The 24,852-nt window shown below is 37.7% G+C and overlaps 5 protein-coding genes and 1 long non-coding RNA gene across 10 annotated transcripts; 4 read left to right on the top strand and 2 right to left on the bottom strand.

Moving 5' to 3' along the window:
* Positions 1-2,739: 2,739 nt before the first annotated feature.
* Positions 2,740-3,665, top strand: LOC137736311 (uncharacterized). Its single transcript, XM_068475601.2, has one exon. The coding sequence runs from the start codon at positions 2,820-2,822 to the stop codon at positions 3,399-3,401; it is 582 nt and encodes a 193-aa protein (XP_068331702.1). The 5' UTR covers positions 2,740-2,819; the 3' UTR covers positions 3,402-3,665.
* A 7,628-nt stretch (positions 3,666-11,293) lies between these two features.
* LOC137738021 (protein GAMETE CELL DEFECTIVE 1, mitochondrial-like) lies at positions 11,294-13,504 on the top strand. The gene is made up of 3 exons (XM_068477623.2): positions 11,294-11,927; positions 12,529-12,718; positions 13,063-13,504. Exons 1-3 carry the CDS (start codon positions 11,338-11,340, stop codon positions 13,270-13,272), a joined length of 990 nt encoding a protein of 329 aa, XP_068333724.2. The 5' UTR covers positions 11,294-11,337; the 3' UTR covers positions 13,273-13,504.
* A 465-nt stretch (positions 13,505-13,969) lies between these two features.
* LOC137737245 (pentatricopeptide repeat-containing protein At1g26900, mitochondrial) lies at positions 13,970-16,050 on the top strand. The gene has a single exon (XM_068476674.2). It carries the CDS (start codon positions 14,150-14,152, stop codon positions 15,914-15,916), a length of 1,767 nt encoding a protein of 588 aa, XP_068332775.2. The 5' UTR covers positions 13,970-14,149; the 3' UTR covers positions 15,917-16,050.
* On the bottom strand, positions 15,944-21,338 carry LOC137737244 (PH, RCC1 and FYVE domains-containing protein 1). 4 transcript variants are annotated; one of them, XM_088682496.1, is made up of 10 exons: positions 21,062-21,338; positions 20,561-20,938; positions 20,333-20,419; positions 20,171-20,260; positions 19,896-19,976; positions 19,601-19,774; positions 17,397-19,493; positions 17,038-17,184; positions 16,628-16,917; positions 15,944-16,327 (listed from the first exon to the last, which is right to left on the bottom strand). In XM_088682496.1, the coding sequence occupies exons 2-10, from the start codon at positions 20,606-20,608 to the stop codon at positions 16,234-16,236; spliced, it is 3,108 nt and encodes a 1,035-aa protein (XP_088538622.1). In that variant the 5' UTR covers positions 20,609-20,938; positions 21,062-21,338; the 3' UTR covers positions 15,944-16,233. The 4 variants fall into 4 exon arrangements, with proteins under 4 accessions (XP_088538622.1, XP_088538620.1, XP_088538623.1 ...); XM_088682494.1 differs by having other exon boundaries at positions 19,601-19,795; XM_088682497.1 differs by having other exon boundaries at positions 21,066-21,320.
* Positions 16,286-16,530, top strand: LOC148692027 (uncharacterized). Its single transcript, XR_015954763.1, has 2 exons — positions 16,286-16,361; positions 16,437-16,530. It is a non-coding gene; the product is annotated as an uncharacterized LOC148692027 (long non-coding RNA).
* Positions 21,339-22,592: 1,254 nt separating the features above from the next.
* HVA22C (HVA22 homolog C) lies at positions 22,593-24,592 on the bottom strand. 2 transcript variants are annotated; one of them, XM_068476675.2, is made up of 5 exons: positions 24,438-24,592; positions 24,288-24,314; positions 23,925-24,047; positions 23,528-23,780; positions 22,593-22,777 (listed from the first exon to the last, which is right to left on the bottom strand). In XM_068476675.2, exons 1-5 carry the CDS (start codon positions 24,503-24,505, stop codon positions 22,709-22,711), a joined length of 540 nt encoding a protein of 179 aa, XP_068332776.1. In that variant the 5' UTR covers positions 24,506-24,592; the 3' UTR covers positions 22,593-22,708. The 2 variants fall into 2 exon arrangements, with proteins under 2 accessions (XP_068332776.1, XP_088538625.1); XM_088682499.1 differs by lacking the exon at positions 24,288-24,314 and having other exon boundaries at positions 24,438-24,589.
* Between the last annotated feature and the right edge of the window lie 260 nt (positions 24,593-24,852).

Here is a 24,852-nt window from a genome sequence, read left to right on the forward strand (position 1 = left end):
ATTAAACCACCCTCTTTATTCCAGCAAATAAATTTATCTTCCAATAATTTATTATGCTCCAAGTCAAATGAATCTTTTATTTCCCATCCTGCATCATTCTCCCCTTCTCGAAGAAAACTCGTCCCCGAGTTTTGTTTGTGAGAACAAGTATCCAAACCGCAAAATGCTGCAACCATGCCTTGCCCTGCTTTGTTTTCTTTTTCACACTTACAATCAGATTCTTTGCATATAATATACAGAGGTTAGCCATCTCTTGGAATCGAACTATAGTGTCAGGATATGAACATAATGCATCAATATTCAAAACTTTTAACAAATCAATCCTTTCACTCAACCTCTTGTTGATGGAAGCATGTATAAAATCCAACCAAACTGGATCAAGGAATTGAAACTTAGAAAAAGTTTCCACCACCTCTGTCAAAACGATTGTGTTCATTTGTTTTCTTTTGTGTTCAATTTTAAATTCAAAAAGCAGATTGTGTCATCATGAATATCCTTGATAGAATTCAAATACATCTCTTGATTATCCACTCCAACCTGCCGAGAAAACTCTTGGCCACCAATACCATGATCAATTGTAGGATCATCAACAAAACGACGAATAAGGACAAGAAGTTGTTCAAATTGCAATCTTTGATTTTTACTGTTCTTACTTTGCTGTCTTAGCTCATTTTCATCCCCTTTCCGTCACAATATTATCCTCCTTTTTTTCTTTTTTCCCCATTTGATTTTTTATTTCTTTCTAAATGTTTTCCCCATCTGGGTTGTTTTGTGAAAGCCAAATGAAGCTACTTACCAAATGAAGCTACGTATGTTAGTGTGCTTTCTTCTTGTGCTAATTTGGATGGATTGGGATCTATTTATTGGAGAAAGCAAATCCATAGGCATGTTATTTGGAATGAGATTGAATTGAATGCGTTTTTGGGGACTGCGTTGGTGGATCTTTACAAGAAGACTGATTGTTTGGATAGCGCTGGATACGTGTTCCAGCAAATGGTAGTTAAAAAAAAAGTGTACTTGGAATGCGATGATTTCTGCACTTTCTTTGAAAATGAGGCTTTGGACTTGTTTGAAAAAATGAAGATCGAGAGGTTGCCGTCGAGTTGCTTTGTGTTGTAAGGGGTTGGTTGGTAGTTGGGTTGAGTGCTTTTTTTTAGTTTATTTCTTTCAATTTCTGCAAAATAGTTGAATATGTAAAGGATATTTTAGGAATATAGGTGGGTGGAGAAAAGTGTTTTAATTTTTTTAACTTTTTTGAGGGATGATAATATAAGGTTGGGTGGGGAAATAGGATTTTGAAGTGGGTCTCGTAACTTTTTTATTATTTAAACGTTGATAAATATGTTCATTTTTATTAATAACACATCATTCAATTTGTAAATTTTATTTACAACTCTAGCTTCTTTAGGATTATCCTAAAAGGTACGTAGGAATAATTTATAAATGATAAAGTACAAGGAGGAATACGACAATCTCTCTTACATCTTTTGTAATATACATATTCCGTTTCTAAATTTCTTGTCTCTAACACAATCTTAAAGTTACGAGATTTGGATTTGGATCCTTTCGGATCAAAATATAGGAATTCTATGAATTTTGACATCATAATCATTCATCGTATATCTAATGGTAAAAAATTATTTTAAAATTTAAATATAAAATAAACATAAATAGCATTTAATTAAAATTAAATGCACTATATATAATGAATGGTTAAAATGTTAAGATCCCCTCGATAATGCTAGGAGACACATTTACTTAACATATTTATTATTTTATTGTTAAAAATCAAAATTATTTTAGTACCGGTAAAGCAACAATTCTTTTGTTTAATTACTTTTTTTTTTGTTGCCATTTAATATTATAATTCAGTAATATTTCTTTTTAATTGTAAATAAAAACTCTTAAATTCGATTCTTGCTGAAATCGAATTTGAATTACATTATTACTAATTTATTATGAATATTAAATCAGTCGTTTACTATTTAATGTAATTAATATAATTTGTTTAAAATAAATTAAATTTCTAGTTGTCTTAAAATTCGGGACCAGTAGCACTTGTATTACCAGCCTCGAGCAAGAATCTGCAGCCCTGCTTTATCACACGAGAGACTCATCACTGACATTACCATTACTCTCTCTCTCTCTCTCTCTCTCTCTCTCTCTCTCATTCACGCCTCACTGCCTTTGTCATTTTCTTTTGGGGCCCTCCTCGAGATATCTTCCTCCTCAATTACCAACCGCTCGTTTTACTCGACAACACCAAAAGCCAATCAAACGGTCCGATGCATTTACATCTCCCCTCTGTACAACACCTTTTCCATTAAATACTATTCTTTTAGGAAAATATTTTTTTTAATTAACTCATGGGTTTCCAAGCATCTTTTCCCTCTAACACAACACCAAAAAAATGATTAAAATATTCCCCAGCCTGCATGTTCGCTTATTTTGCGGGGACTTGTATCCTCTCCTGAGCTCAGCATCCGGAGTTTACTGGGCAAATAACATAGACCGTTGGATCAAAATTCAACAACTACAATTATTATAATTAAAAAAAAATTTCTTATTTGTAATCGTTGGATGAAAATTTAATGGTTCATATGATTTGCTCAGTAAGCTCAGGATGCTGAGCTCAGGAGTGGATCCAAATCCTATTTTGCGAGCCCTTTTGACCGGCCCTTTACTTTTACTCCATCTCTCCCTCACTCTATATAAAGACTTTACATCCCCCGTTCTCTCTCATCATAACCCTTTTCTTCCTCTGAGCCACTTCGTATCTCTTCGCCTCTCTCTTCCTATCTACTTCCTCTCTTTTACAAATGGCTATCGCCGATCAGACTCCGACTAAACAGCAGAGGGATGAAACCCTAACCCCCGTGGACGACAGTGTTCGTCAAGCTACGTCCAAACGCCAAAGGGACGAAACACTAACCCTAGATGAGGATTCCGTTGATCTCAAGCGTCAGAAGCCCTACACCGACATACTCTCTCTCCTCGACGAAGAAGAAGTTGAACCTTCGGAGGACTTGTCCTCTCTAATCACAACCCTTCAGCAAGAAATCTCCTCTGAGCCTCTCAACACATTCCCCAGCTCCGAAACCCTAGCTGCTGAGTCGGCTCTAGAAGGCTATGCCTCGTCCTCTGGCTCTTCCACTCCTACTTCTTCTAATGCATGCTTTTTGAAGGAGGATGAGAGCGAGAGGGTTATGAGACGTCTTCTAGAAGCTTCCGATGACGAGCTCGGGATTCCGCAGAGGGAGGCTGACGGGTTCGATGACGAGGCGGGTAACGGGTTGAAATTCAACGGTCCGGATGGGTTTACTTTTGATGATGGGTTGTGGGAGCTAGAGGACGAAGCTGCCAACTACTATACCTTGATGCAATCTGAACTGTTCATGTAGTACATTGATTAGGGTATGGGGTGGACAGGTCGAGGGGTAAAAATGGAAAGGAAGTATATGTTAGGGGACTTTGGAGGCAAAAAATGATGTTTTAAATGAGTTAAAAGAGGGACAATATAGAGAAAATGGAGAGAATTTTTAATTTTCATTTTGGTCCCTCTTTCTTTTGTAAAAATATCAAAAGCGTCCTCTGCCACTTATTAGAAGGAGATTAACTTGTAGAAGGAAATGAAATCCAAATTTCATGAAATTATTTAGACACAAGTCTTTGTCATTGTGTTTATTTGTTGAAGTACCCATTTTGTCCTTGCATTTAGAACTTTCACACGGTAGGACTATATCAAGCTGAAATGGTAAATCTGACCTATGAAGAAAACAAATTTCCTTAATTTTGTACCCTTGGCTTATTAATAAAGTAAGTCCGCATTATTGCTTAATAAAGGTAAAGGTTTTTGGTGAGAAAAGATAAAAGACGCTGTGTGTTCTCGGGAGCTGCTAAAGTGAGCCATACCCTGCGCACTGCGCACTTCAAAAGATTTTTGTAGAGTGTACAGGGTACATTTGTACGTAACCGATCAAAGATAAATTGAATGTTGCGACGTCTTAAAAACATTGGTGTCTTTTTCTTTCTTCTTTTTTTATTTTTTTATTTTATTATTATTATTATTATTATTAAAAGGACACAATTGTTAGGAAGTTATGGTTATTATTCTCTTTTTCTTGAAGTCGAAAAGACTTACATAAGCATTTCAGGTTTTTCGTAGCCACAAGTTCAGATTCCACTAGATTTCGAATCTAAAACTTTCAGTTTTTAGCTTTAAAGAAATCTCATAATCCGTCATTTATCGTTGGACCGTCAGCTCATGGTTAAACTTTCAGTTTTTAGCTTTAAAGAAATCTCATAATCCGTCATTTATCATTGGACCGTCAGCTCATGGTTAAAATATGAGAACTTTAATAAAAAAACTCCTGGTACTGTTTATTTTAACGAAAAACCACATTTTTTCATTAAAAAGTCAATTATAATACTATTCATTTTACTTTTTATTTTGTCCTTATCGTTAAAACTCAAATTTTCAAACCATTTTCATTAGTTTTCTTTTAAAATATTGGTTCCATTTGGCCTTGCTTGTTCTCTCGCTTCACTACACATCAAATTAATGGAGGATGATTCTCTCCCCTCCTGATCTCTTTTCTTCTATCACCTTTTATTTGAACTGTTACGATTTAGTTACGTTAATATTTTATATTAATTTTTTTATAAAGATCTTAAGATAAAAAATAATATGTAAGTGGAAAGAAAGGAAGTAGATGAAAATAGAAGAGAATAAAATCCTACTTTCAAATTAAATCCACTTTCTACTTTTGATTAGACTTAGAGCGTGCGACGACGCACCGTTCCGTAAAAAATACGAAGATAATAAAAAATGGAAAGAAAAATATCGTATTGGATAGAGAGTAGGGGTGAAAGACGATGAGAGTGCGACGAGTCGTACGCAAACCAGAGCTGTGGGGCCGTATGAGGAGGTAAAAGCAAATCGAGTGGCGACAAATATAATTGATGGGACCCCAGCGGGACCGTAGAGGAGCGCATTCGTCCCACTAAATTATTACGGTTAAATGAGATTAAAGGTTGAAATTTGTGTTTATCAACTATCATTGTAAGAAAATTTTATTTGTTAAACTTATATATTAAGATAAATAGAATAATGAGCATCATCGTCGTTGGTAACAAGGTTATCAGGCATCGATGGCCATGCATACGTGAACTTGTACGAGATATGCACCATGTCATGGGGATGGGTGAGGTGATGTGAGATGATGGGAGGGAAGATATTGTGGGATGGAGTGGCATGCATCATGCATGGGGACCATGGATGGACACATTTGGGGCGACAAGGACAAATTACACAGTGGTGCCATGAATTCTATATCTGCTCGACATGGGGACCACGAAAATAATAACTGGGTTCGAAATATCGATATCAACATTTACGTAAACGACTCTGGTCCTGGCAACTTCCTTGGTTCGGATTTTTAGCTGTGACCTTCAATGCGTGGTTGGTTTACATTAGTTTGATTAACCAATGATTTTACCAAGTTGTCGTTTTATCCCCATTTTGTTTTTAAATAAATAGACATAAACACTAAAAATAAAGTAGTTATTCAACGATTTCTAGGTTTTTATTTTAAATTATAGTTTTAATTAGGGGCCTTCAATTCTAACAGCCCTTATTTCTTACAGCCTTCACTTCTTACAGCCCTTATAAACACTAAATTATTGTTTTGACAAAAATATGCGTTTTTTTCGGTTTCAAAGATGGAAAAATTCTACATAAATTAACATGCTTCTCTTTGTTGTCAAATTTTAAAACAACGTCAAACTTTTCTATTATTTTAGTTTAATGCTAAGTCCACATATTTCTTTACTATTTTTTTTTCGTTGTTTTATTTATTTATTATGTATGGGCATATCTAATAAGTTAACTATACTAATGCATTGGTATATCTAAGGTTTTAAAAGACGCTAGGCTTTAGTCGGGCTGGGACTTAATGCCTTGGCGGATTAGGCGGATTTAAATAAATCTATTATATTTTGTGTAAATAAGTGTCTAATTATACTTAAAATTTATATATTTTCATCATAAACTACAAAATAGAATGACATGTATATTGTGAAGTATTGGAACATAATAAAAACATGGGGAACAAGAATATAATGGGTGTTCATTCAAGTATGCAAACAAGTCTCTTACAATTTATTAAAAAAATAAAATTCAAAATGAAAGTTATTTATTTTATGACTAAGTGAGCCATGACCTAGGCAGGTGCCTAGGCGAGTCTGGATGGGTTCGGCAGGCGTCTCAGCATGTCTAGGCACCATTTCTTAATTTTCAAACGTCTAAACATTAATCGGGACGACACCCAGCCGCTTAGCGTGTAAGCTGGAATTTTTAGAACAGTGGGTATATCTAAGTTACCAATGCATTAGCATTCTTGTTCTTTCAATGTGGAGGATAACTTAGATATACCAATACATTGTTATGTAAATTAAGGTTGATGTATAACAAGAAGAAGAAGAAGGAAGGCGATTTTATTTCATTTTCTTTTAGACGATTTATTCAAATCAATTACACTTGAATTTGGCTAAGTGTGAAAAACATGGGCGGTCAAGTAGACTAGAAAACAACTGCAAGGATCGTGTCGTTTTCACTTCAAAATTAAGGAACAAGAATACTAGTCGCTGGGCACATTGAAAAATTACTTCCCATTTACCATTTTTCACTTGTTTTTTACATTTAGATGTTGACACGTGAATTCCATTAGCACATAAAACTCAATAACCAATCCTCTAAAAATACAAAATTTGTGATTCCACATATACTCTTAGTTAAAGTTCAAATACAAAATTAATCATTTCACACATTGAAGAATTTTTTTTTAATTTTCTCTAAAAACGCTTTCAGTTATTTAAAAGCACTTCTCAAACAAGCCTTAAATAATTTTCTAAATTTTTATTGCAAAAAACTCCTACTCTACTATTTTAGGCCTCATTTTAGTCTTGAAAAAGTTGTATGAACTATCGTGTGTAATGTATGATAAAGATGGAGATTATAATTGAAGCATGCCATCATCGCAATTGTCCAACAATTAATAAGAAAAAGGGGAAGAAGCTCAACAACGAAAGTGGTTGCCTTAGGGGAAGATTCCAAATTTTAAATCTCCACAAAATTACAAGTGGAGAGAACAAAGTGCGTATACGACTTTGTTAATTAAACACACAACGCAAAAGAAAGTGGGTAATCGATACCCATTGATGAGGTATGGAAAGCAATTTGCATGGTAAATGCAAACAGTTACGATGATGTTTTGTGCTAATTATATAATGACATATGAAGAGAAATTAGTATATATATTTGTATTATTTATATAAAAAGTCATCTTGTTGTGTACTCATTCTATAAAAGTCTTTTTTTTTGTGGTGTGGTGAAAAAATCTTTATCAACATCAAGAACATTAATCATGCGATGTATCGTTTCACATATTATGAAAAATATATATCTAAGATTTTATTTGAATAAATTAATAACGTCAGATGATTTGTTTGGAATATTTTGAAAAATTATTTGAGGCGCGGGAAGCTTCCTCGGACACATGTAATTCCAAAATCATATTCTCCCAACCCCACCAGTTTCCAATTCCTTGCAATACAAGCAACTCAGCAGTTACTAGCTTATTTCCAACTTGCAGTTTGATGGCCATTGGTTCTCTCCTGTCTATTTCTCTGCAGTTAATTCCCAGTTTTTTAAATATCTGGAACTTGAAAGGAACGCGTATAGACACTCACCACAATTTCTTCGCGACTATATAGATGCGTATTTTATGGGTGAGATGTTTCCACATATTGCTTCGATTGGTGGAGGAAGGCAAAGTCCGTCTAGGTTGACAGTTACATCCATGAACTAACTAATCATCGAACAATATTAATTATGAATCACGTTATTTGTACTTTGAAAAATCATTACATTCGTTTGCGGACTAGAATTAAATTACGGTGAATTACTCATAGAACTCAAGATATGTTGAAGATAAGGGGAATAAATTTTCATTTTGAGGAGATTAGAAGAAATTAGACATGAACGAAACTTATCTTTCTAAGCCTATCATTATGTTGGAATATTTTTCGTTACAAGGGGGACCAGCTGGCAGTTTTGTCCAGACAATCTACCATTATGTTGGGAAGATTTACAGTGCCATTTCACTCTCCCTCTGGCCACCATTGTGTGACTCACCAGTGCCAGGAATCGAACTCAGAACGTGCCATGTGAAATATGGGCGCCACCCCGTGGTAATTATGTTTGAATTGAAATATATAAGCTTATTTGTGTACCATTCATCTTCTACCTTTAAATTAGACGAAATTATTCATTTCTTTATTTAACATGCCTTGAAATTGTGAATATATCAATCTAATCCTGATCACAAAACAAGCGCAAAATGCACAATTTATTTATCAATGTACTAGATCAATTACTGAATCGTATAAGTACATATAAGACTCGTTTGAAAGTATTTTTAAAATAATTCAAAACGCTTTTGATGAAAATATTTTTGGAACCAATTCTTAGTAAAAAAAAAAAGGTAAATCCTAGAAAAACATTTCAAATGCTTTTAGAATCTAAAAATATTTTCTGTAAGAATACTTTCAATCATTTTAGAAGCACTTTCAAATGAGCTCATATTTTTATTTTATTTATTATTATTAGGGTAGGAATAACAACTTCATGTTAAAAATTATAGATATGAGATAAGACTCTTGAATTCAAGTGCTTTTAGAATCTAAAAATATTTTCTGTAAGAATACTTTCAATCATTTTAGAAGCACTTTCAAACGAGCTCATATTTTTATTTTATTTATTATTATTAGGGTAGGAATAACAAGTTCATGTTAAAAATTATAGATATGAGATAAGACTCTTGAATGTGACTGCCTTGTACAATAATGTTCCATTGGTATGCTTGTCTAAACATGCTTTAGGTAAGGTTTGGTGCTACTTAAATTATTTTAAAAGCAGGGATGAAAAAAAGTTGGAGTAAAATTTGTGTTTGGTTACTCTGCTTATTTTCAAAGTCACAGATCATTTTAAGCTGAAAAGTGGCAAAAAGATTTTGCTGCTTCTCAAAACCAGCTTTTTTCTTTCTTCAAGGAGTCGGGTGAACAGTTGAATTTAATGAAACTTTCACAATCTCAAAAATACCCTCATTCGTTTCTCCTTCTTGCTGGGTTGAATATCAGATCTTCATAGTTGATATTCTTATTTTGCCGGATTTCAAATTTTGAAATCGAAATCCCATTGGAGTATTTTTCAAATTTCAACTTGTCGTCGCATCGCAGACCAAAGAAACAAATCCAAAACCCAGCTATCAAAATCATCAAGTGCTCGATCTAAGATCACAATTTCACACAACAGATCTTCATAGCAAGCTCATTATGCAACTCCTGATTCTTGCCGGAAAGCTCAGGGATTTGAGTTCTTAGATTTTCTTATCCTCAGCACCCAAAACACAATTCCCATAACCCAAACTTGGGGTTAAATTCATGGGGGTGGAGATGATGATAATCCGGTGGTGAGATGGTCTGAGATCGAAAGTTTGTGTGTGGGGTTGTCTCGGTGGAGGAAAGAGTGCAGAGAGAGCTGAGAGTTTTCGAGAAAGTTTGGGAGTGTAAAGGGAAATGAAGACACACGGAGAAGGAAAATGGGGTGTGGGCCCCACGACCACACAAAATCCTCACTTAAAAATAGTAATATTAAATAAAATATCATAATAATAAAATAGTATTATACCATTTTTTCTCATTTCACAAAATCACAGCTGTTTTACACAAAAGTTTACCAAACACTATAATACTGTTTTTTTTTTCTTTTCCAAAAGCACTTTTACAAAAAAGTTTATCAAACACTTTACTGCTTTATTTCACAATTATTTATTCTCACAACACTCATAACCAAGATAACATACAAAACTCGGAGCTCAGGTGGGCTTGTATGCTGTGGCCTATCCATTTGCGTAAGGTTTACAATTTCTGGGGCCCCAACACCATTACTTATTTAAATGAATGAATAATAATAATAATAGCTATTAAATACTACGGTTTGTTGATATTTTTCTTCACTTGTAAGTGAGAGATCTTAGGTTCGAATCTTGTAGATGGCGAATTTGAGGCCATCTCCAACTGAGGGTGGCCAGAGGGCTCGTTTTAGCCCTATGATCCTCCAAGATATTAATATTTTAATGAACAATACATGGTCATATTTGCTTCCGTCTCCAACCTAGAGCCGAAGGGCACTAGGGCTCGTTTTAGCCATGTCACAAAAAACCGTCTCCAACTGAGGACCAAACATAATTTATTATTTAAATTTAAAAATTACAACAACTTAAATTCAAAAACTACAACGGTAACTGGCCCAAAAAACCAAAAAAATTATAACTTAAATTTAATGAATGGTTTAGGTATTTATAGGAAGAAAAAAAAAATAGAAATTTTAAGAATTAAAAAAAGAAAAAAAGAAAAAAAAGAATACAATGGCTAATCAGTTAGCCGTTGGATTCAAAATTTTGTTTTAGCATTCTTGTCGGTTATATCCGACATGATTGCTCTGATTTTCTGGCCAACCCTTTGGCCCTTTTAGATTCCGTGGGGCCCACGAGCTCTCTGTCCTAGCCCTTGGTTGGAGACGGTTTTTGGGCTATTTTCGACCATCTGGACCTTTCGGTTGGAGATGGTCTATTACCAAATTAGGTTACCCATTGTGTGGCTTAGCCGAACTACTCATTTCCTTTAGTGTGAAATATATCGTTGTACTAAAAAAAAAACATTTTGACACTTCCTGTTAAATTTTGATATTGCAAATTGAATACTTTATCATTTTTTACATTTATTATTAAGGACAACAATTTCAGACATGACACATTACACGAATTGAAACCCGCATGAATATAAGACCTTACAAGTACACGATTAACATGAATTACTCGCATGACACATCTAATTAGATAAACCTAAACAAAACTTATTGCCACGCCCACTCCACAATAGGATTCTCTGATTTTAAATTAGACTGAGAAAACCGCTACACTTACATGTTCCTGTCAACCTTAAAACAAGGGAATTATGCTTTTGAGGTTTGCATAAATAGTGAGAAAAAGGGGGGAAAAGGTTAGGATTGGGATAAGTCGGGGTTCGATTTCCTCCCATCTTAAAAAAAAAAAAAAAAGAAAAAAAAACAAAGTTTTATTTGCTTTCTCTATGGCCCAATATCGAAATTAGGGCCCAATATATCATTTCAAAGCCATTGAAATACTTGGGCTTTTGGTTAGGCCCGTATGCTCTTGTTCCTCTCTGCGTCCCCGTCTCTCTCAGAACAAGGGGTTTATGCTTCCATTTCTGCGATTCTCTCCAGTTCTCTCCACCGATTCCACAAACCATGCAAGCCTTAAACGCATAGCAACAAAGACCGAGCTCCGCCGACTTTCGTCCACAATCGCCAAAACCCAATTCATTTCAGCCGCCAATCTCCGAACCTTCTCCTCCAACTCAAAGAAAGGCGGCGGCGACGACGACTGGAACGACGCGTGGGAGACGGCGTGGATCCCACCCGACCTCTCGGGAAACAACAGCAGAGCTCCATGGGAGACCGACGTCAATTTCTCGTCTCCCGAGTCGAGCATCGTGCTTCCGTCGGACGCCGACCCCGAGACGATGGCCTTCGTGGAGGACATGAACGAGAATTGGAACGGGAGGCGGAAACCCAAAGAGGAAAGGAAGCAGAATCAGCAGAGTGAGAGTGGGTCGTCGCTTTATAGCTTGGAGAGCTTGAAGAAGGACTATCGGCTGAAGAAACAGAAGATTCACGCTGGGCTTTGGATGAAGGAGATTGAGAAGCAGGAGGAGGCTAAATTGGCCAACTCGAATTCGATTGGCGGTGGCGACGACATCGAGCGATTGCTCGATAGTTGCTCTGAGTATGTTAAATCTTTCTCTCTGTTTACCTCTGCATGTACATGAATGTATCTGTTTGTGAACTCATTTGTAATGTGTTTTTGTGTTTTTAAGTGCTTTTAGAAAAAAAGCGTTAATTGACAAGTTTGGCTGAAAAAGTAAAAGTGCTTCTGGGTTAGAAAATCACCTTGAACTGAAAGGGAAGCATTTCAAGTCCTTTTGATTGAAGCTCTGGGCTTTTTATTTGAAATTTCGACGTGATTATGATAAAAGCGCTTCCGATAAAACTGCTTATTAGTAGAAGTGCTTTCTAGATAAGTATGGCGGGTTTTGTTGTGCTTCATCAGTTGGTAGGAACTATGGAATGTGAACTTTCTGCTATCAATTTGATGTGGGTTACGTATCCGAGTTCAGATGTTGCACTTGGACATGTAAAGTTTTGACTCGTTATGTTTTAGAGCTTCGAGTCCAATTGATTGTTTTGCATTAAAGTCTTCGGTTTTGCACGGAAGTTACCGGATTAAAGCTTCAATCTTTACTTTCTGTTTGTTTCAGCGTAGTAGCAAAGTTTCTTGAGGTTGCTTGCGAATTTACATTTTTGGTTTACTTTTTTAATACTTGCAGCATTTTTGACTCCCCTAACAACGATTTGGAGAACTCTAAAGCACCGAGTGCTTCTGACTACAAAAACAAACCTGATGGTTGGGAAACTACATCTAAGGCTCAGGAGGGAAATATATGGGAGATGACGCAGAGAGAAGAAGATATTCTTCTTCAAGAGTTTGAGCGTCGGATTGCATACAATAAATTTCAGGTGTGTATATTCACTCACACTAATAATATAAATGAACGGTACAACTTGTAGGATTAGCGCTGAACTTTACATTGTTTGTGTGAACATATTTCATATGCTAGAAAAGTTCAGCTCGTACAGTTTTGTAGTTTTAGTATAGCCCCTTTCTTGTTGAAATGAGTAATTGGAAGAGCCATCGGATTAATAACTCAAAGTTTCACATTGCTTTGGTGAACCAGACTTTGCAAAGCCTTGCTACACAAAGTTCTGAATCCCTTCGTTTTATTACATGCACGACAATCTTGCTAACAATTTCTTTCTGCCGTCTCGATGCTTACGGCTGGTTATATGACATTGGCATGCAGATTGCTAGCTTTATCAAGACTCACATATTTAGCCGGAGGAGACCGATTGATGGGTGGAAATACATGATAGAGGAGTTAGGGCCGAATGCGAGGAAAGGGAAGGGTTCTGTTTCAAGGCTACCAAGTCTATCCGATGCATCGACCCAACCCTTCAAGGAGGAGAAGACTCCAATGAGCAGCAGCAGTCTTTCCCCGTATAAGGAAAGGTAGTTTGGTCTTGGGCTACTTTCATATATTCTGTTTCTGCCTACGGGAGATATCAGCACCGAATGTATTCATAGTTACCGTATCACTTATTGCAAGTTGTGATATCGGGTTTTCTCAATGTATGACGGTACCATCCTTTAGGCAACTGAAAGTGCAATTAGTGCAAGTGAATATATGTATATCCTTCAAAGTTGCAGTTACAACTTCCTAATGGCGTTTTTCAGTTCATTTTTCAGTTGGGAGTATCATAGTATGAACCTTAAATATGGTTTTGCAGACAGCCGCTTACTCTTCCACCAACAAAGGCTTCCGCATCCCTCTCCCCACGGTTTACCCGTCTATAGGTCATTTTCACATCACTTGTAGGGAAGAGAAGTGACTTTAGATCATTTATCTTCTTCAATTATTTGATTCGAAAATCGAAAATTGAGAGGGGTATGTGAGAAGTAAAAATGGATGTGCAGATAACACTACCCTAGAAATATGCAAGATCCTATTGCCTACATTTCCACGGACAAAAGTCTAGAATTAATTGACTACCATAACAACCTAGAATTATTTATGCAAAATATAGTAGATTTAGTTAAATCCACCTGAGCGCTTGCCTAGCCATCTAAGCGCTAGGTCCCAGCTCGCCGCCTGACTAACATCTAGCGTCTTTTAGAACATTAGTAGTCACTAGATAGTGCCACTTGGTATTCCAGTAGCATGAACCTTTTTGAACCTTATTGAATGGAATGCAAAAACTGACACTACTATTATATGGCTTTGAAGCTTTGGTATTTATTTTTTGGAGCTTTGGTATTTGAGTGCCTGAATTTTTGGCGTGAGCTCCAAACAATTCAAACGCTGCCGCCGCCGTGCCAGCGCCGCATGGCTGATGACATTGATAGCCAAGTCGTCACGTCTGGGGCAAAGACTCACACTTTCGCCCACACACAACTCCGTCTTCTCCCAAGATCTCAGCCTCATTTCTCTTTTACAATCCTGCAAAACAGTCTCAGAAATCTCACAATTCCATGGGTCCATGGTCAAGACTGGTCTCGACCGCCTTCCTTTTCTCTCCAGCAAGCTTCTTGCCTCTTCCATCCAAGACATCCAATACGCCACCGCCATTTTCAACCGAATACAAAACCCAAATCTCTTCATGTTTAATACCATGCTCAGAGCCTACTCCATCAGCGATGATCCAAAGCATGCTTTTCATATCTTTAATAACCTGAGAGCTCAGAATATCACGCTGGACCAGTTCTCTTTCGTCGCGACAATCAAAGCCTGCGCTCGTGAATCGGCCATTGGGACCGGCCGAGGGATTCATGGGGTTGTTTTGAGGTCTGGGTTTGTACCGTTTGTCAATGTAAAGAATACACTTTTGCAATTTTATTGTGTTTCTGGGAAGATTGAAGATGCCCGGAAGGTGTTTGACGAATTTCCTCAAAGAAATGATTTGGTTTCGTTGAATACTTTGATGGGTGGGTATCTTCATGCGTCTAAGCCTCATGTGGTTGTGGATTTGTTCAAGCAAATGTGCAGTATCGGTTTTGAAACTAGTGTGACCACCGTTTTGAACCTTTTGTCTGCCATTGGTGGTTTAGAGAGTCACCTTGGAGAAGAGTGTATTCATGGCTATTGCATCAAGATTGGCTTCTGTTCGGATTTACATGTTCTTACTGCTTTGATTGATGCGTACGCGAAGAAAGGGGAAATCAATTTAGGACGTCGGATTTTCAATGGAGTTTCTGTGAAGGATGTCGTGTTATGGAATTGTTTGGTTGATAAGTATGCAAGATGTGGCATGGTAGAAGAAGCAGTAGCCTTGTTACGGCTGATGAAACTCGAAGGAATGAAACCGAATTCATCTACATTGGCCGGGTTGCTTTCGGTTTGTGCTGCTTCTGGGTCTGTAAGTGTAGGGAGTTGCATTAAGGATTATGTGGAACACGAGAACTTGGTATTGGATGCGGTTCTCGGAACAGCTCTGGTTGATATGCATGCTAAATGTGGGTTTTTGGACAAGGCACTTGACATCTTTGAGAGCATGGAAAGCAAAGATGTGAAATCATGGACTGCCATGATTTCGGGTTGTGGTGTTCATGGGCAGGCGGGTAATGCCATAAGGCTATTTGATAGGATGGAAGAAGAGGGCTGTCAACCTAATGAGGTCACTTTCTTGGCAGTTTTAAGTGCTTGCAGCCATGGAGGGCTGGTGGCAGAGGGAGTTAGATGTTTCGAGACGATGGTTTGCAAGTATGGCTTTGTGCCGAAGGTGGAACACTATGGTTGTATGGTCGATCTTTTGGGTCGTGCAGGGTTGTTGGAGGAAGCACATAAACTAATTGAAGGCTTGCCCATTAAGACTGACGTTACAGCATGGCGTGCACTGCTTTCGGCTTGCAGGGTTTATGGGTATGTTTCTCTTGGAGAATCTGTCCAGAAAGTGCTGGTGGAACTAAATGATGATCATCCCACCAATTCAATGCTATTATCAGGTACTTACGCGATTGCCGGAAGGTTGCAGGATCATATGACAAGAATGCAGGAAATAGAAGATGAAAATATGGCGGGAGAAGTGAAATTTCGGCCAGTTCGAATAGAAGACAACCTTATAAAGGAAGCTGGACTGAGCTCAATTGAGATGGATAGTTAAGGTTGAAGAACTGTGTTCAACTTGATGTACAAAAGATAAGGTTAGAGATTGATATTTTGGTACAAATCTAGTATTTTGGCACAAATTTAAGGGAAAAAAACAGCATTAACTGCAGAATATCTAGAATTCTCAAATGTCTTTCTCATCTTTTCGATTTTAACATCCTAATATATCAGTCTACCTACTAATTCCGACTCCATATCCTTCGCTCTATCTCGGCGGAATGATTTACGGGTTCAATAATTTACACGTTCTGGTGGGGAAGAGGATCATTGGGTGTACGCGTATGAGGTTTGCACAGGAGAGCTGACAGCATATTACTCTGCACCTTTTATATTGTGCCGCTCACATAACTTTGCCCCATTTTCAGCCCACCATCTCTCTGCTGCTTCTTCAGTGAAATGTCTCCGACTGTCGAACAACAATTTAAATTTCAGCAAACAAGGTAGAGGGCATCAAATACATTTCATCAATCCGCACTGTGATATTATAAAGTCGATTGTAATAGTTTTCGATTGAGAAATGGTAGGATAATGTGAGAAAGCTGATGGAGATTCCTCTAGGTAATGGATTCAAACGCAATGACGGCACAACGTGGCAGGCCGAAAAAGAAACAGAGTGAATCTTCTGCAGCCTAAGCCATGGCCTTAGATATTTACTTGGTTGTATTTATCGGACTCTGAAAATAAAGGGGGAGGAGGAGAGAGGTACCTGAAGCGAACACGCCTGAGTTCATTACTGCCGTCTGGCAAGGAGCTTAGAGTTATATATACACCAGGTTCGTCTTGTAGCACCCGCTCGGACTTTCCAGTTGGTGATTTAGTCCCATTAGTTAGGATTCGATCCATTGAATTGCCATTGGACAAAGTTTGCGAAGTATTTATGTTTGACAGAGAGGGCTCTTTGGATAACTGGTTCCCAAAGCTGATTGCATGCGAAATAGAACCTGTATTGCAATGACTCATCTGCCCTTCAGGCATTCTTTCGGACATCTCCTTCAACTGTTCGACAAGTAAAATCAGTGTAACATTAGAAAATTACGGAGGATAGGATAAGTTGCAACGCCAAAGAATCAGAAAACATAAGAAAAAACAGAACATCGAACACAGAACAGTTGCAACCTGAGCAGTTAGAGACTTAATAACTTCTTTTGCAGATTTGCGTTTTTCAGTTTCATCTGTGGCTATTGCAGAGACCTCCTTCAATTTCTTTGATGTGCGTTGAAGTTCAGCTTCAAGATGCTGGGATTTGAGAGTAAGGCCTTCTACCTACATAGTTTTTGGAACAATTTCAGCTTAATGTATACACATCACTTTAATGTATACACATCAGTTCATAAGCTAGGCTAGTTCCTCTCTCTTCAGCAGCTATACAGAATGTCAAAGATTTGGATCCCAGAACCCACCAAAAGATTTAGTTATATGCACGGATGTCATTAACTATTAGATTGTAGACATTAAAGCAGTATAAAAAGGCCTACCTGTGTCCTTAATTGTACGATTTCTTGGCTTAAACTTCCATTTATAAGCTTTGAATCCTCAAGAATGATTTCTTCAGAAGACCGGCGTGGACTTGACTTTCCTGAAACAGGAGATGTATACCGAGAAGCCTTTTTAGAGGCAGGAATAGAAGGCGAAACAACTTTTTCCGAATCTGCAGTGGGAGGAGTTGATGCTCTTGTCAAATTAAAACCCCCTAACTGCAACTGTCCATTCAACACTGGGAAGACACGATTATCACGCACTTCTGGTTTTCTTTCTTGCTTAAGCTGCTTGCTTTCGCCATGGTTGTTTGTGCCGAAAGAAGAGAGTCTGGAGAGTGTTGCCCGTAACATAGGGATCAGATTTTCTTTATCTGTCACCTCATTGGATTTAGGACGCATATTTCCACTTCTTATTGGACTTCGCAAAGCAGAACTGGCTTCTGCAGCCTTCTTCAGTTTACTATAACACTCGTCGCACACCCGATATGGCTTGTTTGTATTTGGAGCCAAGGCAGCTTTCAGAGATTTCTTACTGCTGCATGCTTTGCAGAAGACTAGCCCACAGTTGTAACAATTGTGACGTTTTCTTCTGAAACCAAAGGGATTGTGACAATCAGAGCAAACAGAATGGTCAGCACTTGATACCCATTTATGAAGACAAATGACCGCCGTTAGGTTTGGACCACATGCTACACTCTTTACTTGCTTATCCTTCATACAATCAACAGGGGTAGGCGTATATCTATGATCATTGTCTCCGTGGCCTAGTTGCCCATTCGAACCCCTTCCCCAAGTATAAACCTCAGTCTTGGAAGTCAAAACTGCAACATGATAAGAACCGCATGCAATTTCTTCTACAAAACTATCTGCAATTTCACCCTCGACCAGAGTGGGAACTTTCCCGTCAGCTGAAGGATTGCCAAGCTGTCCATAAGCAGCACTTCCCATTGTATATACCTGTCCTAAGGTTGTAAGGCCAACTGTGAGATTATGGCCACAGGCTACTTGACACATATTTTTATCAACCAATGCAGCTACGCGTTCAGGAACTAGCTTAGATTGTTCATCACCATGTCCAAGTCGGCCTTTATCACCATCACCCCAAGTGTAAAGCTTCCCATATGAAGAGTTACTAGTAGTCTCGGGGCTAGACGATTCATTCACTACTTCAACAACTGCAGCAGTGTGCCAAATACCACAAGCAATCCTTGTTGTTCTTAGCCCTCTCAAAGTTTCCACCTCCCGTGGCGTACTTGTGCTACTATGATCCCCATGCCCTAAGGCACCAAAAGTTCCATCCCCAAAGGTAAATAACTGGCCACCTGATGTCACAGCAGCTGTATGCCACGGTCCACAAGCGATATAGGATATGTGGATACCTTCCAAGTGACCACATACCTTTTTGGGAATCCAGTGACTAACTTCACTTCCATGCCCAAGCAGGCCAAAATGATGAGTACCATCACCCCATGTATAGAGATCTCCAGAAAGTGTAACAGCACAAGTGTGATATTCCCCACATGCCACTAATTCAACATTCATCCCACTAAGAGTCTCAATGAGCTTTGGGTGGGAAACATCTGTATCGACACCGTGACCAAGCCTGCCTCCTGACTCCTCTCCCCAGCTGAAGATTTCCCCTTGCTTGGTGACCAGAACAGCATGTCTGGCACCACAAGCAATTCCGTGAACATCTACGACCACTGTTGATTCCAATACCTTAGGCAGAAAAGCATCCGTCCTGGAACCATATGAGCTCCCTACTCTATCCACACCGCCTCCCAGTACTCCACCACCAATACCTTCGCCCCAAATAAAAACATCTCCTAAAGCATCAAAATCATCTTGACAAGAACCTTGACTAGATGAGCTTACAGCACTAGATAAACTAACCCGAAATGCTTCAGATGCAGAATTTCGACCATTGGAGTTATCCACAGATACAGGTGATAACGATGCATTTGAGACTGATTCGGCTTGTATGGCATTCTTGGGGGTGGCAGTGGCAGTATAAGATATTATGTCAGCGAATGCTCGTCCTAATCTACTCTGTGGGATATTCTCCAAAGAAACTCCCTCAGTATCTCTTGGATCCTGTTGTATTTGGTAAAAACACCAAGAAATAAAACGTAAATACCTGATACATCAAGAGAGGTACATTCTTTGTTTCCTTATAAAAGAAATAACAAAAGATAAATCACCCCAATGCTGAATGGTGTCACTGTTGGAGAACGTCGTCGAGTCCGAGCATGGGGGCTATCTATTGATGTGCCCTCCGATCTTGGTTCGCTTCTCCAGTTCCGGTAATTACCTCGAGTGATTATTGCCTTAAGACCAACAAACCAAACTTCAGCTTCATCTTTGTCTTTACATATCTGTCCAGCAGGGGGTGGTAACTGATTAAACCATGATATACCAGAAAATACAATTTCTCAGGTGCTTTTATACTTGCAGTTGCATCAATGATCCTTGAATATATGTAGCAAATTTACTCACCAAGTCCAAGGACCTGTCGTTGTATAGAAGCGAAAATGACTGATACTCCTTTTCAGGCCGTGGATACCGCTGAAATATTGCCTGCAAAGAAAAGCCGCAGTGATGTTTATAAATATCTTTGGAAGGTAATTGGTGAAGCCACCAAAGAACAAATCTTCCATGTAAGCTTCTTTCGAGAGCAGCCATAAGCGGTCAAGAAAATTTTCACGGTGAGATTTTACAGTCAAGCTTTGGTGGAGATTTTATCCGAAAACAGAATGGGAGCTGAAACTCACAGTACGCTGGCCAGGAATAATTGTCGAAACATGACAAAGTTTAAGGTGTTTTTCTTCTTTGCCAGAGTACCATATCAAAAGAGCCTCGTCCTGAAACGAAACCAGAATTATCTGAGCCAAAAGAGCCGAAACCAAACAAGGCTATATGTCGAGCCAACTTACATTAGAAAGCCGGAATGGGCAGAATTTCGGCTTCCCTCTGCGTCCATATTTTAACAAAGTTGCACCTTTCTTAAGTGCTGTGATGGCCTGTAAACAGAATGGAAAGAAGAAAAATGGAAACATGAGCTGATATGACTTAAGCTCAATGCATCATTTGAACAAAAATATTTGTCATGGCTCACTCTGAGTGTTAATTCCATGGGCAATAACTGATGAAAAGGAACAAACCTGGTCGATATCCCTCTCGACCGGACCGCTTCTCTGAGGACTAGCCATTCAAGTTGCAATATCAGGTTTTGCCCACAAGTCCAAGACCCAATACCCATTTGAACACCACCACCACCTAATACCATAACCCAATTCCCAACTTCTCCCCATTAAAACAACAAAAAGGAAATTGATTTGCTCCACCTCTAACCCATTACACCCACAAATAAACCTCGGCTCTCAACAACAAAACCTTGCAGCTCAAGAAACTCAAACCCCTCCCCTCAGAATTTCGCAATTCCGCAAAACCAAACCCTAACTTTCAACCAAAAGAGGCTCCACTGATCAACTTTCAGCTCCGAAACAGCTCAAACCAGTTCCTTGGAAATCAGGGAAACCCTAAAATTCACATAGACGGTCGAATTCCTCGGAAAACTTCAGATTTTTGTATTTTTCGACACCAAAACACACATATCAAACCAAAAGAGAGCGCAGATTAGGGCAAACGAAGAGTGATTTTACCTACATTGCGAGAAAGATGAAGAAATTTGCCAGCCATTTTCCAAAATCCGACGTCGCTCACTTCCAAAAAAGAAAAAAGAAGATTAAAAAATTGGAAAAATTTGCAGGAAAATGGGAGGAGAAGTAAACGAGCGCTCTGCGACGTCGGAGAGGTCGTCGTCGTCGTCGTCGTCAATGTGGAATTTGGCAGAGCTTCGGGGATTGTGGTTGTTTGTTAGCTAACGTGCGCGCCTCTCTCATTCTTTTCCTTTTCTTTTCCTTTTCCTTTCTTTCTTTCGTTCTTTTGAAGTCGAACAGTTGGTTTTGTCGCTCCTGCTTCATGCCACGTCACCAACTGAAAATCTCGCGGGACCCGGATGGTTTGCTTTTGTCCTTATTTGCGCCAATAAGCACTGTCTTATTTGTTGACCAAGAAAAAAGCTTGTCGTATTTTGTTGACCAAGAAAAAAGCATGTCTTATTCTGTTGACCCAAATAGAAACCATGTCTTATTTTTTGACCAAATGCTTGTGTTATTGGTATTTGGTGACAAAATTAAATAACAAAGATTTGAGATTAGTCAAATTAATTAGAATAATGTGGTTTTTTCTTTGTATTAAAGTTTGAATTTTTTTTTATATAATTTACATGGATTTAGTGTAGTAAATATTTTGCATCACGATATCTGTATGTAGATGTGCATGTTGTTATATTCGGTATGACGAATGTGTTTTTCTTATACAAATGAGCTTAGATATTACTTTTGCAATCAAAGATTGGTTTTAGAGTACAATATTGTTTGGATGAATCTGAAAATTAAATTAGTAGAAATACAAATATTGTATGTATTAAAGAAAACCAGTCTTGTTTATTTAATTAATTTTTAGCCTAGTTATAAAGCATAAGCTCGCTTTGGATTGCCACTTTGGTGGTCTTTTTAGATGATAAAAAAGCACCATTGAATTGATTCTTTATAGAGTTATGTCGCCTAATGCTTTGATAAGAAAAAGATATGTCCACCAATGTTTCGATCCCAAAATAAAGAACAAGAAGAAAGAGCGGTCTCCAAATATGCTTTTCCTTTTTTTTTTTTTTTTTTTATTTAAATCCACAATATAAAGAGCTTGTTTTGAAGTACTTTTAAAATTACTAAAAACGCTTTTGATGAAATTGATTTTGAGTTGCAAAATCACTTGGATTTTTATTAAAGAATATTCGTTTCCAAAACATTTTTATCAAAAACAATTTCAGTCATTTTAAAAACACTTCTAAACGAGTTCTACCATTTGGACGATGTAATAACTTTTGCTGGAATCCGATGTGAAGGTATCGGCTCAGTTATTGACTATATATTGGATTTAGGGTTTAGCGACAGATGTTTTTTCGTTTCGTGACTGTGATGAAACTTGTCATGCATATATATTCAGTAAATAATTCAAGAAAATCATTAGTTTCGTTCTTGTTTATGTGGTTTTAAGTAATTAGTATGGCATTGTTAGATGTATGTGTTGGCTTGCAGCTTTATAGCAGCACAATGCACTTGCAGCCAAAAATACTCAAAACCAAATCGACACACACCATTTCATGATTTAAGAGACGTAGCATACAAAATGAAAAGATCAGCTAAGTACCGTTAACAGAATTAATTAAGACAGGAACTGCGATTTAATTAGTACATATAATCGTCATCAAAGATCATGTAGTTGTTGCTCTTCCTGTTGCTCCTTTCTCTATCAGCCTGCAAATCAGAAATAATATTACTTCGTATACTTGCAACATGAAGATGGAAAGATGATCACTACCAATTAACACTTATATTGTTCCCAACTTAATCACATTCACATATTATCAGTGAGTTGAAGGTTTTATATATATAAAAGACCGCTACAAATACAATTAGTAGTGGAACTATTTTATGTGTTAGAGAGTTACAATAGTTACACCATTTCTGTTACAATAGTTATGGACATTAATTTTAGAATAATAGTCAATTGTCAATTATGTTGTAGCTCTATATTTATGTTGATGTTTATGTTTATCACCTTTAAGCTATAACCGTATATTATTAGCTACCCATTTGTAGCTATGTCTTGTATGTTGGTCTTGTGAATATTAAAGAAAATCAGTTTCTACATGTTATCAACTTTCTAAAGCCTCGTCCGATCCTCATTCTCTGTGTTTCTCTCCCTTATGGCAACCTCCTCCACGCTTCCTACTCTTTCCATTCCAAACATATCTCATCTTGTTTCCTTGAAACTCATTGACACCAACTATCTGATATGGGAAAGCCAACTCAAACCGTTCCTTCTCGGCCAAAATATTTGGCGTTTTGTTGATGGTTCTACAATATGTTTCATTTTATCTGTATTTTAGTTTCTTAGCTTCTTCAGTTTCTACAATATGTTGTATTTTATCTGTATTTTAGTTTCTCAAGTTTCGACGTGGGACTTTCACATATCACACAAATTAGATAGGCATATCAATGTACCTTGCTTATGAGCCTTTCAAATGCTTCTGTCCCGTGCTCTTCCATGTATTTTTCGGCGGCGGTTAAAACGTCATCCGGCTTGCTGAAGAGGCTACCGCCCTTCTTTCTTGGGAAATACCACATTTGATGAGCAACTTGTGGGTTCATATAGTATGGTCTGATGAAGCGTCGATAAACATGTGCAGCTCCGTTGAATTGTGGCAGCACCAACCAACATGTGAATATCAACTTGGCATAGGTCCATACCGGAAAGCTGATCAATAGTAAGGACATTATACGATAATTAGGGTTATAATTTGCCAGTTTCTAACTAGATACTTCATTAGATATTGAGAATTAAGACCGGAATTAGTTATGAACAACATTTTATCTGAAATCTAACAAGAAAAAACAGTACCATTCAAGGATTTTGGCGAATGTGAGCTCGAAGATTGTCATCAGAGAATACAGAACCCAATAGGTAAGCCATTGTTGATCATCGGTACGAGACTTGGTTTCTATTGCCCTAATTGAAGCATATCTAGCAAAAAAACACAACAAATATCATGAAACCATAGGTGATTGCTAGCGAAACTTCTATTACGCTCCGGTGTATCCTATATATACAAATATTTTGTTTATCATTGATTCTTAACTAAGGATCTAACGGAAAAAATATATATGGAGTATGTAGAATACTCCATATAGCATACTAGAAAAACCGTATTAGCAGTGTTGACCGTTCAGGAAGAAAGGCACAGAATCATGACACTATACTTACAGGGGATAAACTAGTGTGACTAGAGGCCTGCAAATCAGAGACAAAGAATCCAACTTAGATATGTTTAAGGACCAGATTAATTAAACAAGAACAATCATACATTTATATAGTTGTAGAATTTAGAGAGGGGGCTAATTAAGGGGGACATACAAAGCAAGAACATCAAAGTTGTTAGCCACGACTTGTAGAAAATTCCCAGAATCATTGTTACGACCCATCTCTTGCAAATTGGCTGTCTACAATCTCACTGCTACGTCCTTTTGAGCTCTTATAAAAGTATGAGCTGGATCTATAAAAAGAGAGGAGGATTGGAGAAGGGTTTCAAAAAGCTGGCTATAAAGTGACAAGAGAAAGAAAACGTTGAAAAGTTTGTAAAGGGTCAGCTGATTTTGCGGATAATTGTACACAAGAAATTAGGCACCGATTTTTGAACTTCGAGCCTGCTTGACAGTAAGATACAGTCCCTAATCATCATTAGGGATTGATTGAATTCTCCGTTAAATCCTTCTCCAACCTTGTTAATTAACCATCCAAACTTGTTGCGAACCCAGTTTTGTTCTAATAG

This window comes from Pyrus communis, chromosome 13 (genome assembly GCF_041283825.1).
Source record: "Pyrus communis isolate YQ-2024b chromosome 13, ASM4128382v1, whole genome shotgun sequence".
Lineage (NCBI taxonomy): Eukaryota > Viridiplantae > Streptophyta > Magnoliopsida > Rosales > Rosaceae > Pyrus > Pyrus communis.

What these genes read in the sequence shown, in the direction of transcription:
- LOC137736311 (XM_068475601.2), top strand. Translation starts at nt 2,820, where the DNA reads ATGGCTATCGCCGATCAGACTCCGACTAAACAGCAGAGGGATGAAACC.
- LOC137738021 (XM_068477623.2), top strand. Translation starts at nt 11,338, where the DNA reads ATGCTTCCATTTCTGCGATTCTCTCCAGTTCTCTCCACCGATTCCACA. An exon ending in TTGCTCGATAGTTGCTCTGA is followed by an intron (nt 11,928 to 12,528) that starts GTATGTTAAATC and finishes TAATACTTGCAG; the next exon opens with CATTTTTGACTCCCCTAACA. An exon ending in TTGCATACAATAAATTTCAG is followed by an intron (nt 12,719 to 13,062) that starts GTGTGTATATTC and finishes ATTGGCATGCAG; the next exon opens with ATTGCTAGCTTTATCAAGAC.
- LOC137737245 (XM_068476674.2), top strand. Translation starts at nt 14,150, where the DNA reads ATGACATTGATAGCCAAGTCGTCACGTCTGGGGCAAAGACTCACACTT.
- LOC137737244 (XM_088682494.1), bottom strand. Translation starts at nt 20,608, where the DNA reads ATGGCTAGTCCTCAGAGAAGCGGTCCGGTCGAGAGGGATATCGACCAG. An exon ending in GCCCATTCCGGCTTTCTAAT is followed by an intron (nt 20,261 to 20,332) that starts GTAAGTTGGCTC and finishes GTTTCGTTTCAG; the next exon opens with GACGAGGCTCTTTTGATATG. An exon ending in TCGTACAATTAAGGACACAG is followed by an intron (nt 17,185 to 17,396) that starts GTAGGCCTTTTT and finishes AAAACTATGTAG; the next exon opens with GTAGAAGGCCTTACTCTCAA.
- HVA22C (XM_068476675.2), bottom strand. Translation starts at nt 24,505, where the DNA reads ATGGGTCGTAACAATGATTCTGGGAATTTTCTACAAGTCGTGGCTAAC. An exon ending in AACTTTGATGTTCTTGCTTT is followed by an intron (nt 24,315 to 24,437) that starts GTATGTCCCCCT and finishes TCTGATTTGCAG; the next exon opens with GCCTCTAGTCACACTAGTTT. An exon ending in GTCACACTAGTTTATCCCCT is followed by an intron (nt 24,048 to 24,287) that starts GTAAGTATAGTG and finishes TTTTTTTGCTAG; the next exon opens with ATATGCTTCAATTAGGGCAA.